General features: G+C 41.0%; 1 protein-coding gene across 25 annotated transcripts in view; it reads right to left on the bottom strand.

The window, feature by feature from the left end:
- CARMIL1 (capping protein regulator and myosin 1 linker 1) overlaps positions 1-16,547 on the bottom strand; it is a 317,278-nt gene that overhangs the window by 128,927 nt on the left and 171,804 nt on the right. For all 25 annotated transcript variants that reach the window (XR_014809747.1, XR_014809753.1, XR_014809754.1 and 22 more), the window contains exons 10-12: positions 14,262-14,350; positions 12,751-12,845; positions 3,356-3,442 (exon numbers count right to left, since the gene is read on the bottom strand). Coding sequence is in view for 13 of the 25 variants with exons in the window: in XM_084967588.1 (XP_084823714.1) it covers positions 3,356-3,442; positions 12,751-12,845; positions 14,262-14,350 (271 nt within the window). In the remaining 12 variants the exon portion in view is untranslated. The remainder of the gene's footprint in view (positions 1-3,355; positions 3,443-12,750; positions 12,846-14,261; positions 14,351-16,547) is intronic.

Below are 16,547 nucleotides of genomic sequence, written 5' to 3'. Positions count from 1 at the left end.
GATTCAAAAAAAAAACTCCCTTAATTATGGAGCCATGAATATGTTTTCATAGAAAATATAAATGTTAGTCAAATTCAGCAAAAGCTTACAACTGCAATTTAATCTGAGTCATTTTGAATCTGCAAACCTTTCAGATCCTTTGTGACTGTCTACAAGAATACTCAAAACCTTTAAGAAATCATTTAAAAAAAAAAAAAAAAGCAACATCAAGATATACATCTTCGGAAGGGCAACTTAAAATTCTTGGGCATTCCCGCCATGGATCAGCAGTAATACCCAACTAGTATCCATGAGGATGCGGGTTCAATTCCCGGCCTTGGTCAGCGGGTTAAGAATTCTGCATTGCTGTGAGCTATGGTGTAGGTCGCAGACGCACCTTGGATGTGGTGTTGCTATGACTGTGGTGTAGGCCGGCAGCTACAGCTCCGAGTCAACCCCTAGCCTAGAACTTTCATATGCTGCGTGTACAGCCCTAAAAGGACCAAAAAAAAAAAAAAAAAAAAAGATTTGCATCACCTGCTATAAAACAATATTAATTCTCAAATGCATTTTATTGCCGAGAAGAGATAAAGGTGTTGACCTTGATTCGTGAAGGGTACAGGGCATGCAAGGCTGCTCTGATTCACGAGGAAGCTGAGGAACCCAACTCTGCCTGGGGAACCTGGCCACTCTCATCACGCAAGGAGGGGTGGAGGCCTCAGTGAGTGGGTAGCACTCAGGTACCTCAGAACCCTAGGCTGCCCGCAGAAGGAACAACAATCACTGTATCCCTCTCTTGCCTATAGGAATAAACCAATAAATAAATGCAATCAAGCGTTTTAATAAACTTCTACCTTCTAAAAGAGTTAGACTTATGAAGCTCATGGCAAATGATTAGTATTTTAATGTGTGGCGAATTCATATGAATAAAAAAAAAAATGAACACTGTAAACAGAAGAGTAATAAAGGAGGGGACCTAGCAATTGCCTCCAAAAGGTATGCAAGTGACTCAGGAACAAGGAGGGAAAGTCACCTAAGCAAAAACTGAAGAAACTAAAATTTCAGAACATGCGTATATGCTTGATAAACTATTTTTAAAAGCGTAGAATATCCACAGATGGTAACTGCAGAGAACAATGTACAAAATACTTGAAGGACAACTTGATGATAAACAGCAAAAATGCTTTAAAATATTGTGCAAAAAAATAAAAATTTTTTTTTTAAATGTGCAAACTCTGATCTTGCAATTTGGCTTATAGGAAGAAGAAATTAACAGCGGACTGGTAATTAAATGTAGAGGTCATTTTGGCATTCTTTCATCTTTGAAGAAATTTAAAACCATCTAAATGTACAATAACAGATCATTTAAATAAATTAGGGAACACTTTGCAGATGCTGAAGCACTCCAAGAAATTTGGAGATGTGTAAAATAATACAAAATATATTTCTCTGCCTCCCATGCCTGTTTCTAGCACAGAGCTCCAAGAACCCTCACAATTATTCACTTCTAGTGATAAGAACACTAGAAGCATCTTCTGTTCTAATATTTGTCTTTGACCCTGACCCTGATACAGGTCTCCTAAAATTCCTAAGTGATAAGAGCATTAAGAGCATCTTTTGTTCTAATGAGGCAACTCCGGGTGGGCTCCTGGATAAGGGCTGGTCACCAGAAAGACCAAGCCAGAATGAGAAGCTTGGAATTTCAGCCCCACCCCCGTCCACTGATGCTTCCCTAGAAAGAAAGAGGCCATGGAAATGCAGTTAATAATTGATCATGCCTGCGTGCCGAAGCCTCCATAAACACCTCAATAGCATGGGGACTGGAGAGCTTCCGGGTTGATGGAAGTTTCACACCAAAGGAGGGTGACACACCCCAGCACCACAAGAACAGAAGCTCCTGGGCTTGGGAGCCTCTGAGACCTCACCCTGTGTGTCTCCTCATCTGGCAGTTAGTGTGTATCCTTTAGTCAACTAGCAACTGTGCTTCCCTGAGTTCTGTGAACCACTCTGGCAAGTTAATCAGACTTAAGAAGGGGGTCTTTGGAACCTCTGAGAACCTGGGCTTGCAACTTGACATCTGAAGGGGGCTGGTGGGGTGGGGAGGGGGGCGGTGCACAGGAGTCTTAGGGACAGAACCCACCACCTGAGCAACCGGACACTTTCCAGGTCGCTACGGAGTTCAACTGGAGAATGCCCAGCCGGTGAACCAGAGAATCACTTGGCATGGGGGAAACATCCTCACACAACTGGTGACCAAAAGCGTTAGAAGTGAAGTGTTCTGTGTGAGCAGCAGAGGAGACAAACAGGAAAGAGAAACACGGAAGGGAGGGAAGAACGGAGGTTTTCCCTATATGGGGTGAGAGGTACTTTTCAATTTCGGATTCACATATACACACCACTGTATATAAAACAGATACCCAATAAGGACCTGCTACAGCACAGGGAACTCTACTCAACATTCTGTCATAACCTATATGGCGAAAGAAGCTGAAAAAGAATGAATATATGTACACGTATAACTAACTCGCTTTGCTCTACACCTGAAACTAACACAACACTGTAAAGCAACTCTACTCCAATAGTTAAAAAAAAGAAAAACTTTTCAAGCAGAATACCAATCATGTACACAAGGCACAGTGCATGCAGGGACCTTGCAATTATTATCACGGAGGTGCTCAAGTGGCAAGAGAAAAACAGAACTGGATAAATGAGAGGATGGTGCGTGGAGTCAGGCAAGGACCTGGGGAGGGAAAGGCAATTTCCAGGACAGGAAACAGAGGAGGCAGGGCTACAGCGGTGACTGATTGGGCCATTAGGCTCAAGCTTCTTCTACACAGCAGGCAGCCCATGTGGGGGGTGAGGGCAGGAAATGGGGAAGCGGTAAAGTGGGGATGGGAGGGCCATAGTTTTTACTACTGAAAAACATCCACGGAGTACCTATCATGGCGCAGTGGTTAATAAATCCAACTAGGAACCATGAGGTTGCGGGTTCAGTCCCTGGCCTTGCTCAGTGGGTTAAGGATCCAACGTTGCCGTGAGCTGTGGTGTAGGTTGCAGACGCGGCTTGGATCCCACGTTGCTGTGGCTCTGGCGTAGGCCACTGGCTACAGCTCCGATTCGACCCCTAGAGCCTGGAAACCTCCAGATGCCACGGGAGCAGTCCCAGAAAAAGGCAAAAAGACAAAAAAGAAAATTAAAAAAAAAGAAAAAAGAAAAACGTCCACATGTAAGTGGGCCCAGGTAGCTCAAACCACATTGTTCAAGGGTCAACTATACTTTTAAATCCAGATACAGAAATGAGTAATAATTCTAACTATTTAAGGTAGAAGGGCCAACAGAAACAGCATAGGCACAAAGTTAACAACATATACTGTACCTTTAGGTGACACTGAGGTTTTAGATAAATTTAAATGCTTTAATCCTTTTGGGAGTTTGGCAAACTGAATACTTAAAGCCGACACACCTGAGAAAGAAAGAGAAAAAAAAGGGATTATTCAAATTTTTAAGTTCTCAGGATTGCATTTGTTTTACCAAAGGCTGAAGATTAACTTGAGTTTGATTCCAATGTAAACGACTGCTTTTTCAGATTTTACAGACTCTCCTGAATGTACGAAAAAATTTACTTCAGAAAATTCGGTATGGAAGATCACAGAGGAGAAAAATCTAGATGACTGTGGGGATAGCAATGACTTTAGACACAACACCAAAGGCACAGTCCATGAAAGAAATCATCTATAGGAGTTCCTGCTTTGGCACTGTGGGTTAAGAATCTGACTGCAGTGGCTTGGGTTCAATCCCTCACCAGGCGCGGTGGGTTAAAGGATACGGCACTGCCACAGCTGCAGAGTAGGTTACAGCTACGGCCCTGGCCTAGGAACCTCCATATGATGTGGGGATAGTCATACAAAATAAATAAAAATAGAAAAAGAAATCATCTTTAAGCTGGACTTGATTCAAGTTAAAAAGTTCTGGGAGTTCCCACTGTGGTTCTAGCAGGTTTGAACTCGACTAGTATCTATAAGGATGCAGGTTCGATCCCTGGCCTCGCTCAGTGGGTTAAGGATCCAGCATTGCCGTGAGCTGTGGTCAAGGTCAAAGACGTGGCTTGGATCTGGTGTTGCTGTGGCTGTGGTGTAGGCCAGTAGCTCCCATTGGAGCCCCAGCCCTGGAACTTCCATGTGCCACAAGTGTGGCTCTAAAAAAAGGAAAAAAAAAAAAAAAGTTTTGCTCTGCTAAAGAAAATGTCAGGAGAATGAGAATACAACCCACAGACTAAGAAGAAATCGTTGCAAAAAAGCACATCTGATAAAGGACTATTACTTAAAATATACAAAGAACTCTTAAAACTCAATCGTTAAGAAAATACATACACTTAATTAAAAAATGAGCCAAAGACCTTGACAGACACCTCACCAAAGGAGACACACAGATGGCAAATAAGCATGTGCAAAGATGTTCTACATCATACGTCATCAAGGAAATGCAAGCTAAAAAAATGAGATAGCACTACACACCTTGGCCAAAACCCAGAACCACAACACGAAATGCTGGCCAGGCTGTGGAGCAGGAGGAACTCTCACTCACTGCTAGTGGGAATGCAAAATGGTACAGCTGCTTTGGAAGACAGTTTGAAGGTTCCTTACAAAACTGAACTTTCTATTACCATGTGACCCAGCAACCACAACCCTTGATTATTTACCCAAAGTAGTTGAAAACTATATGAGATTTTGGAAAAGGAAAACGTATGGAGACAATGGAAAGAGGAGTGATTGCCAAGGGCTGAGCAGAGGAAGAGGAATAAACAGGTCAACACAGAATTTTTCAGGCAATGAAAATACTCTGTAAGATACTAAAATGATGGATACTTCATGTATTTTTCCAAACCCACAGATTGTACAATACCAAGAGCGAACCCTAAGGAAAACTATGGACTTTGGGTGGTGATGATGTATCAAATGTAGGGTCACCAATCATAGCAAACATATTACTCTGGTGATGGATGCTGATAACGTGGGTGACTATGCACTTATGGGAACAGGGAGTATATGGGAAATTCTGTACCTTTCTCTCAATTTTGCTGTGACCCTAAAACTACACTTAAAAAAACTGAGTCTTCAGACATGGAAAGTAGACTTGTGGTTGCCAAGAGGGGGAGGGAACAGAGTGGGATGGACGGGGAGTTTGGGGTTAGTAGATGTAAACTATTACATTTAGAATGGACAGGCAGGAGCTCCTATTGTGGTGCAGCAGAAACGAATCTGACTAGCAATCGTGAGGTTGCGGATTCAATCCCTGGCTTTGCTTAGTGGGTTAAGGATCTGGCTTACCATGAGCTGTGTGGTGTCGTTGCAGATGCAACTTGGATCCTGTGTTGCTGTGGCTGTGGCCAGCAGCTATAGCTCTTATTGGACCCCTAGCCTGAGAACCTCCTTATGTCGCAGGTGCAGCCCTAAAAAAAAAAAAAAAAAGCAAAGAAGAATGGATAGGCAATGGGGTCCTATACAGCACAAGGAACTGTATCCAGCCACTTATGATGGAACATGATGGGAGATAGTGTGGAGAAGAGGAATGTGTCTATATGTGTGGTTGGGTCACTCTGCTGTACAGCAGAAACTGACAGAACATTGTAAATCAACTATAATAAAAAAAATGTAGACAAAATTAAAAATTAAGTCTTTAAAAAAATTAGGTATGGAAGAGAGAAGGATACCAGACTCTTACTTTAAATATTAAGAGTAATCATTGCTGACTCATAACCAATTCTTTCATGTATTCTTTCATTTAGCAAAGCATATGCTACACAAATGTTAAAATATTTATATGCATGTGTGTGTGTATGTATATATATCCATATCATGCTGAAAATATTTGATAGATCAAAGTTAAAACCTACCACTAAACTTCAAATTTGTTGCACTCAGGTTGACTTGAGCTGTTTTGCTTTGTTCTTTGAGAAAATGACAATTTTTAAACTTTTAATATGTTCTTTTGTATCGGACACACCTGTAACACCACATAAAATTGTAAATGCCTATAACCAAATGCAAGACCAGAATGGAATAATTATTTTACGCTACTAGTGACATGCACACATCTGTTCACTCCTTAATCAAAAACTTGCTGTTAAAAAGGAAGACACAGAGTTCCCTGGTGGCTCATTGGGTTAAGAACTCAGCACTGTCACTGCGGTGGCACAAGTTTGATCCCTGGCCTGTGAACTTCTGCATGCCATGGGTGTGGTCAAAACCAAAACAAAACAAAAGGGAAGGCAGACGAAAAGGAATAAATAATCCAGCAACATTTTTCTCTATAAATAGGACGATCACACTCTCAATAGTGAAAGTAATAAAAACTGAAGCTTCTAAGTTAGAATAAAGTCAATAAAGTCATGTTTGCTCATTTATTCTAAAAAAAGAAAAAAAGCAGGATTAAAGGTAAAAAGGACTAAAGGCTCAGATACAAGATGTCTGGTTAAAGTAATTTTTTATCTGGTTCCAGATGAAGTTACGAGCATCTTTCTTTCCTGACAAAATGTTTTGTTTTCATTTCCTAGGCATCCACAACTCATAAACATACTGTACTTCTTCTGTTTTTGTTTTTGTCTTTTTGCTATTTCTTGGGCCGCTCCCTCGGCATATGGAGGTTCCCAGGCTAGGGGTCCAATCGGAGCTATAGCCACCGCCCTACGCCAGAGCCACAGCAACAAGGGATCCGAGCCGCGTCTGCAACCTACATCACAGCTCTCGGCAACGCCGGATCGTTAACCCACTGAGCAAGGGCAGGGACCGAACCCGCAACCTCATGGTTCCTAGTTGGATTCGTTAACCACTGCGCCACGACGGGAACTCCTGTATTTCTTCTTTAAAGAAACACCCTGGCTAAGTGCTAATAGAATGAAAGGCATAACTGTGGTCAGGACTATTCTTTTTTTTTTTTTTTTTTTTGAAATTGAAAGAACTAAATTGATTTTTTTTATAAAAGGTAACAGATTCTTACACTAAGCGTCCTCCGCTTTGGCCAACTTCAAAAATGGTGTCTTGGCCACATGATTAAATTGAGGGCAGCTGGCAGGCAAAATATCAGGAAAAAAAGAGAAATTAACCTACCTTGGACTTTCTGAAGCTAGTTACTCTATGGTGTCATGGAAGAAACTGACCAGCAAGAAAACCTTTCCCCACAAAGAAAGGGCAGAAGCGACTTTTCAACTTTTGGCCAAAACTATTCAATTCTGCCCCCCAAATAAAGCAAAACCTGGCCTTCAGAGCTGTGAATTAAAACAAAATTTATCACCAAAAGCTTTCATTTGGAGACTTAATGAGTAACCCTCCTTATGATTTATTTTTGTTTTAGTATGTGTCAAATTTAGAATGAAACAATCTAATTTTCATTTCTCCTTTCAAAATGAAACTGGGAACTTCCATATGCCTCGGGTGTAGCCCTAAAAAGACAAAAAAAAAAAAAAAAAAAAAAAAAAAAAAAAAAAAAAAAAAAAGAAGAAAGAAAGAGATTCAAGAACTAGGAATACAGGAATAAAAGACTAGTAGAAAAAATAGAGTCAAGAGCTTAATTTTTGAGCTCTAAAATCCAAATCTATGCAGTTTTGACAATATTGTTTTACTTCGTATAGCCATAAAAAATATCAACTAAATATGGCTGAAATCATGACTCTAAAGAAAAGTACGTTCTGTTGTATTAGCTGTCATGCAGAAAACCTGACATCTCTAAATATCAGTGACTAGGAAAATTTATGGACATGCAATGTTTTTCCAATCGCATCCATACAATCATTTCCTTCCATTTCCAAAGGAAATCTAGGCAGCCAAATCAGAAAAGCCCAACCACAATATAAGAGATTGGTTGATTGATTATTCAGGATATCCTAGGCAGGAGTCTGAACAACTGGTACCAGATAGGACTCTGCAAGCTCTCCCAAATTATGTACAGTTTCCTCATCCATAAAAGGGGAACAATTACATTTGCACTATTTAACGTCACGAGGCTGTTTTACGAACCAAAGGTGACAGTGAAAGTTAACATTTATGGAGTGCATCTGTGACAGGCCATTCTTATGGCTTTGATGGGCATTATTCTCATTGAATCTTCAGGACACCTTCAAGTGGGAGGTGCTATTATTATTTGAGAGATGAGGAATCCTCCAAGGCATAGAAAAGCTAGAAAACTTGCCTGAAGAAATTCAGATGGAAAGCGGATAAGCCCAGATCTGGACCTCTTTATTTTGACTCCAAAACCGCTGGTAGACTCTAAGACATGAAAGCTCTTGAGTGCCCCAACATAGAAGTGGCAATTCTAGAATCTATTTCTCTTTGTCTTATTTGGAAGGTCAAAGCAGAGCCACCACCACATGGCTGGGAAAAGAAATACTTGGGTGCTTCAGGTCAACATTTCGAGAAGAAAAACACGAGATAGGATTCTAAATCATCTTTAAACAAAGTAGTCCAATTTAGAACAAAGCGAGGGGAGGAAACAAGGACAAACATTCCTGCCAAAGGCTAAGATCATAAAATCCAGGGTAACTGGGAAGGGTAAGGAGGGAGACGAGAACAAGGAGGTTGTGACACGTGGGGAAGGACAGCGTGTGAATGAGCTGAGAGAAGAGCTACAAGCCCAGAAAACACTCCACTCTGATCCGAAAATTCCTTGGCTCCAAAGGATTAGTCACAAAGTGATGACTGAAACACCCTGGTTTCAGATCCAGGTCAGCCCAGGGGACTCACCACACAACTAGTTAATAAAGTTGAGCTAGAGCAGGGTGTTTCAAGGCTTTTTTTTAGCCTGACCCACATCAAGAGATTTCATATCGTGATGCAGGAAACTCAGACAACAATAAATACATGCACATTTAATAGAAAACCCAAGCCCGAGTTTCCCCGGACAATGCACTTTGATGTTGTCTATTTTGTTTCTTTAAAAAAAAAAAAAAAAAAAAAAAAAGCTTACTGTGAACTATTAAGTTCATTTCATGACCACCTAATGGGTCATGGCCTACAACCTGAAAACACACTGGCTGGAATGCCAAGAGCAAGCTGGGGCATGAGCCTAGCCCCTCAACTGGGATATGAAGAGTGGGTGCAGGAGTTCTCTGGCGGCCTAGTGGATAATCATCTGATGTTGTCACTGCTGTGGTGCAGATTCTATTCCTAGCCTGGGAACTTCCACATGCTGCAAATACAGCACCCCCCCCCACCTCCATCCAAAAAGAGCTGGTGTGTGTGTGTGTGTGTGTGTGTCTGGTCTGCTCACTGCCTTGTGGGGCTCTTTCAGAGAGCAGGGCATCCAGCGTTGGAAGTCCTGCCTGTACACACCACACCCCTGCTCACTAAATCACACTTCAGCCTCCGCCACCACAAGCCCCTGCATAACAGAAAGCTGCCTGTCTTCTGCACACAAGCGTGACAAAGAGGCTGAGCTGTAACTCTCAGAGATTTGCTGCTTCAACATTCGTATCACAAAGCAAGGAACCAAATTTCCCTCTCTGAGTTTCCAAATAAGTCCCTGAGAGGAGGGTTCAGGTGCAAAATCAAATTGCACTTGGTGCTGAAATTCCTCAGCATTCTGGGCTGCCAGACTGCCTTGTGTTTCTTTGTGTTTCTGTGTAAATAATCTTCCCTGGCTTGGTCTCTTTTATAGACTAAACAAGTCAATTCTAAACTCCTCCCCCATGCTTTTTTATTGTTTTCAATTGAAAAGCTCAGAAAAGTCATGAAAATTTGTCCCAAGTTTGACGTTCCTATAAATATTTTATGCTTGGTTGGATTTCTCGTGCAATTTCCATCCAGGAGCGGAAAAGCTACCCATCATCTTCCAGTATTTAGACCAGATTAGAAAAAAAAAGAAAAGAAAAAAAAGAAAAAAAGCCTATAAAGAATTTGTGTTCAGGAGGCTCAGCCCCAAGAGGGAAGAAAGGTGGGAAAGACGGGGCTGGCAGGTGTCCAAAAGCTCTGGCAAACACAGCACTGAAGGAACTCCAGAAGGGGCAGAAACACGCAAAGTCTTAGCTTGAGAAAATATTTTCAGGAGTGTCAAAACTTGAGTGTGTGTGAGCAGAAAACACCCTGGAGAGTCGGTATGCACGCACAAAGCGGAGGAAAGCATCCTTGGAATGATTCATGCCTCCAACACCTGTGGGTGGACTGCAGGTAGGTGAAAAGACACACAAAATCAGGGCACAGAGGGAGGAAAGTGGAGGAAAAAACCAGGGAAACATCGTCTCTGAATTACACACTCTGACTCCACGCAAGAGACATCTCCATCACCTTCGCCACGGATTCAAGTGCCATTCAAAAAAAAAACCACAAAAGGGCCTTCAATTAAACGAAATCAAACTCAATTTAAGGAAAATATTTATTATGTACAAGTTTCTAGGCTAGATGCGGTATGTCTTAGGTGGTTAGAAGGAAATGAGGGACCAGCCGTAGGCATGAGAAGTAAGCTGATGGAGACATGTCCGCATCTAATTACAACGCAGCAGCACAAAGGAAGAGCTGTCACACACGTTGAAGGCATTGAGGGTCCAGGAGATAAACCTGCACCTGAGGTGACAGGTTGCCCAGGAGGGCTGCTCCCCAGAGCATACGAGGTGCGCGACAGGAAAGATGTGGGGCCTCAGATTCATTCCTCCCCTCAAAGCCTCCCAAACCCAGATAGTACGAGAGGTCTCTGGGGCCTGGCTTCTTTCAAGGAACATCATGCTTTTGAGGTTCAGCCATGTCATAGCAGGATCAATGCTTCATTCCCTTACACGCTTGAGTCGTGGTCTCCGGGCCGTGGTGCAAATGCACCACACTGTGTTTGTCCCCTCACCGGTGTTTCCAGTTTGGGGCTGTCATGGACACCACCACTGTCAACATTCATTCACCAGCCTGTGTGTGGATGTATGTTTCATTTCTCTTGCGTCATACCTAGGAGTGGCATTGCTGGGTCACAGAGCAAATTTAACTTTTTAAACCGGTATTTAACTTTTCTAACCAGTATCCAAAGAGGCTGCACCAGTTTTCACTCCCACCAGTGATGCATCCCTTCGCATTTCCCACACCCTCCCCCACACTTCTTTCGAGGATAGCCACACAACTGGGTGTGCACTGGTATCTCAATGTGGGTTTGGAATGTGTGTTTCCCTGATGACGAAGGAGGGTCCCTTCCTGGTCTACCGTACTCCAGATCTCACATCCTTAGTGATCTGCCTTTAGCAGCTACTGATTTTGTCCTGTCAGTAAACAAATACATTCGAGGCTCTTGCGTCTTAAATACAAAAGCAAAACAGCCCTACTATCTACAGACAGTGATCTACGTAGTTTCCACTTTGTTGTATTCACCACTCTGTAGCATTTGGCTAAGAGAGAGACCACTTGGTTTTCCTAAAGAAAAAAATAAACCCTAGAGAAATAGGGAGAGGCATCTATTATTTTCCCCTTTGCCTTACATCTATCAGAGCACCTTTCATGTGATCGAGTTGTCCACTTAAGTCTTAACCTTCCTTTAGATTCACTACTTCAGATGCGGGGAGGTTCCCCTTCAAATGTTTGCTTGGGCACCACATGGGTATCTTTTTCAATCAAGAACAATCTCAATGTCAGGAACGAAAAAGCAGAACTAAGAGTTTATAACACTATCTTCGACGCAGTTTAATAATTAATCCTCATCAAATATAAAACATCACAAGATGAAAGGCCCTCATGCAACAAGGCTGGAGAACATCTGCATCAGAAAATGAAAACAAAGCGTTCCCTCTTGACACTACTTCTTAAACCTCGCCCATCCATGTCCTCCTCCTAAGAATTCAAATCCTCAAATTTCATTTCTAACCCTACAGACTTTGCCCTCTACTCATAAAGACTTCTAAAGAAAGCTTCTTCTACCTCCTCCTGAAATCTAGTCCTTCAACTTCTATTCTCACATTCAAATGGTAGTCAATATTCAAAGATAGTTGTGATAGGCAGAATTGTGAGGTGGTGCTCAAGACTCCTGCCCCCTAGTGAACATACCAAATAATTCCTTCAAGTGTGGGGGGCAGATGAATGAATATGATGGGATATCAGGGATGTGATTACATTCCTAACCAGTTGACTATGAATTGATCAAAAGAGAGTCTTTCCTGGGTGAATCTGCCCCCAAAAAAGTGAGCTAGGTTAAAAAAAAAGGAAAGCATCAGAGAAATGTGCTTCTGCTGGCTTGGAACACGAGATAAATGTGTTCCCAGGAAGAAGGGGCCACAGGAGAAGGACCTGAACCAGCTTCCACATGCTAGGAGGGTCCCTGACTGGCAGCTGGCAAGAAAATGGTGACCTAGTCCTACAACCTCAGGAAATTTATTTTGCCAGCAACCAGTGGGCTTAAGGTAAAATCACCGTCCCAGCTGACACCTGACTTCAGCTTCATGAGACTGAGTAGAGAACCCAGCTAACCTGTACCCAGATGACTGGCCCAAAGAAACTGGGTCATAATAAATCTGTCATCTTAAACTGCAAGGATTGTGATAACCTGTTACGCAACAATAAAAAACCAATACAATTATTTAAAAATAATATCCTCCTTCCCACTTGTATTACTTCAAAAATAGCTCATCAGATGATAAAATTTTAGCCTAAGTATTTTCACCAAAGGGTAGAAAGAATCAGAAGCCAACCAGAGCATCAGCAGCATTTATGAAATAATTACAACTGAGCTTGATACTATTGTTCAGGCATGGCTAAATTAAAACTCCCTAATCCTCTTACAGTTCTGGCATCAACAGTCATGTAAATGCTACAGTACCTCGATCCTCCAGTGGATTGCCAGCAAGGTTAATCGTGTGGAGTCCTGAGTTGGGATTATGTGCTAGAGCACTGGCCAGTTTTTGTGCAAAATCTCTGCAAGTAAACAAAATAATCAGATCAAATAACACAAAGCGTAAAACAGCTCAAATTTTAAAAAAATAATAAAAAAATTAAAACTAGACTAGCCAAGATAAAATCTAGAAACAGAGAAGCTTTCTTTACGATACTGATCTCTATATATAACATGTATTGGTTAAATCCAATCTGTTTTCACTAATACACATCCTAATTAGAGAATCTGTAAAACCACAGCCAGAATATGGCTCACCTTGATTTACCAAAACCTCATTCAAAAGAAAAAAGAAAATATGTAACTGCCCCTTTAAGGACACACCATGGACTGCTATTAATAGCACCATTCAGCCCACCCACAACTGAAAAAACAAATCCTGAATGGAACGTACTTTTCATGAAAATTGCAATAGGCTAGTCACTAAATCAGTTGTAATTTCATGCAATACTCATGAATACAAAACTGATTGCCCTAATCATTAAATTTAAAAGCTGCAGTTGCTAACAATATATTTTAACCAAAGTCAAAATCACTATTTTAAGTATGTTTAACTTAAACTAACACACCAAGTGCTATGATTCTGAAACTATCAGCCCTCCTCACTTAGTAGCATGACAAACTCAAACTCACAGGTCCCTAGTAAGGCTTGGGTATTGATTACTGAACCACTAAAGGAAGATCATTTAAGTGTGAATTTGAAAGAGAGAGAAATAAAGGGGCTAAAACAGATCAAAGCAAAGCAGTAACGTTATATGAAATGTGTTATTACTATGACTTCTGTTGATGATACTAATGAAAGCTAACACATAGCATCTGTAATATGAAAAATACTTTTCTAAACACTTTACATGTATGAATTCATTTATCCTTATTACCATAAAATCAGTACATTATGTCCATTTTAAAGATGAAGAGACTGAGACACAGGGAACACGTGCAGGGAACAGGGCATCACAGATGCCATGAGGCATCTGGCTCAAAGGTCCATGCTCTCAACCACTATACTCTGTACCTTCAAAAATACCATGTGACACAACAGCCAAAGATTTCAGAAAAGTCTTTTTTTTTTTTTTTTTTTTTTTTGTCTTTTTAGGGCCGCACTCATAGCCCATGGAGGTTCCCAGGCCAGAGCTGTAGCTGCTGACCTATACCACAGCCACAGCAATGCCAGACCCTTAACCCACTGAGCAAGGCCAGGGATCGAACCTGCGTCCTCATGGATACTAGTCAGATTCGTTGCCACTGAGCCACGGTGGGAACTCCAGAAAAGTCTTGACCTTTGTGATAATGATAAGGAGGGTTCTCAAGGACTTTAAGAAGGGAGAACACCTTGCTTATGAGTAGTCCAACTCTTTCTTCAAAACTATGTATTAATTTTGGAGGAAGTGGCAAAAAATGTTAAAGCAACGCATTCATATATTCAGGAAAATACTCACGTTCTAAGTCCAGCGTTTTCCAATACCAATTCTTCCAGTCGATTGGACCTACTCACCACCCTCAAGATCTGTTCACAGACATCGGTGGACTGTAACAGAAAATATTCTTTAACCATGCCATAAGTCTAAAAACAACCTGACTTCACTGTCAGAAATCTACCCAGCTGGAAGGTTTTAGATAAACAAATCATTCATTTAATCAACAAACCCTGGCTCAACATCTACTACTGCACACTCTCATGGTGTACATCTAAGGAATACAACATAAAGGACAAAGTCCCGGCCCTCAAGAGCGTACCATCTGGAAGGCAATCAGACGAGGAGGAAGGATACAATTATGATAGAAAATTAAAAAGGCCATTTTGGTAGCGCTACGGGCGCACAGAGGCACATCTCACCCAATCTTGGAAAAAACCAAAAGGAATTCCCAAGACAGTGATAACCACAATAAAGAATTAAAGCCCCAGGAGTAGCAATGAGGGGGACCACGTTGATGATGAAAATCTCCTTACTGAGCTCTTGTCATGTGTCAGGCCTTGAGCTGAGCCCTTTATGTGTATTTCACTATAAAACTGTTAATTAACCTTTTTGTACATACGAAAATTATAGGTAAAGATATCATGTACTTTAAAAGGGTGGCTGAATAACCACTGGATAAATGCTAAGTCTTACGATGTTGCTACTAGTCATCTCTAAAGCAAGAAGACTTTAATAAATAGTCTCTTATGTTAATAAACCTCATGTTTACAAAAGCCATGTAGTTGTAAACTTACATCTGTCAAAATATTTTAAATGGGTAGGATACAATGATAAATGAAAATGTATCATTAAAATGGCATGTTTAATAAAGATTACAACAATTGAAATAGCTAATGTATGTATGGAGCAAAGTCTTGAGGGGGCTATCAAAAATGAAGACTTATGGAATTCCCGTCGTGGTGCAGCGGAAACGAATCCGACTAGGAACCATGAGGTTGCAGGTTCGATCCCTGGCCTTGCTCAGTGGGTTAAGGATCTGGCGCTGCTGTGAGCTGTGGTGTAGGTCACAGACACGGCTCGGATCTGGCATGGCTGTGACTGTGGCACAGGCCAGCAACTACAGCTCCAATTAGACCCCTAGCCTGGGAATCTCCATGTGCCGCTGGTGCAGCCCTAAAAAGACAAAAGACAAAAAAAAATAAAAAAATAAAATGAAGAGTTATGCCCCGGTAGAATTGAGCATAATTCTTTCTTTTAAATTTTTATATAGCACAGGGAATTATATCTAGTCACTTGTGATGGAAAATGATGGAGGATAATGTGAGAAAAAGTATATGTATACACACACACACACACACACATATGTATGACTGGGTCACTTGGCTGTACAGTAGAAATCGACAGAACACTGTAAATCAACTATAATGGAAAAAATAAAAATCATTAAAAAAATAAACTTTTACGTATTAATGTTTTGTATTTATAACCCATATTTATATAAATATATTTATCCATATTTATTTACAGTATTCCCAAGCTAATTTAAGATGGCACCTGACCTTAAAATTATTTAAACATTAAAAGTGATTTTTAAATGTCATTATAACCTAGGGTCTATTTAAATCCTTTATTTTATTTTATTTTTTTTTTGGTTTTGGTTTTTGTCTTTTCTAGGGCTGCACCCAGGGCATATGGAGGTTCCCAGGCTAGAGGTCTAACTGAAGCTGTAGCCGCCAGCCTACACCACAGCCACAGCAACTCAGGATCCGAGCCGCGTCTTCAACCTACACCACAGCTCACGGCAAGGCCAGATCCTTGACCCACTGATCGAGGCCAGGGATCGAACCCGCAACCTCATGGTTCCTAGTCGTTAACCACTGAGCCATGATGGGAACTCTTCCTTTGTTACTTTAAAAAGAGAAAAAAACATTTTCTGTGTGTCATGGAATACAATAGGCAAAGAGGTTTCTTTTCTTGAAATACCACACGAAAACATTATAGTTCCTTGATTTATCAGATCACAAATATTCAATTGGATTAACCATTACTGGACCAGTATAAAATGTAGCAGAAGTTCTCCAGTCAAGTATCCTTTAGAAAAACTGACTTGAAAAACCACCAAGTCATGCAGCATTTAAATTCTTATAATTCTTACGTGCTTTTTGATCCCATTGGTTTTAAAATGTTGTTTTCACACTAATGCTGGGCTTCTAATGTGTCCCACAGATTGATGAGAAGAAAGGAAAATTAATTACAAATGACCCAATGCCTGCAATTTATATTGTGTTGACAGTAGTCATTCTCAAA

This window comes from Sus scrofa, chromosome 7, assembly GCF_054392235.1.
Source record: "Sus scrofa isolate SSC_HxYL_T2T_F1_AM1 chromosome 7, Sscrofa_HxYL_maternal_Yorkshire_Landrace_v2.0, whole genome shotgun sequence".
Taxonomy (NCBI): domain Eukaryota; kingdom Metazoa; phylum Chordata; class Mammalia; order Artiodactyla; family Suidae; genus Sus; species Sus scrofa.
The sequence above is the reverse complement of the archived record's forward strand: the minus strand, read 5'-3'. Positions and strand labels throughout refer to the sequence as shown.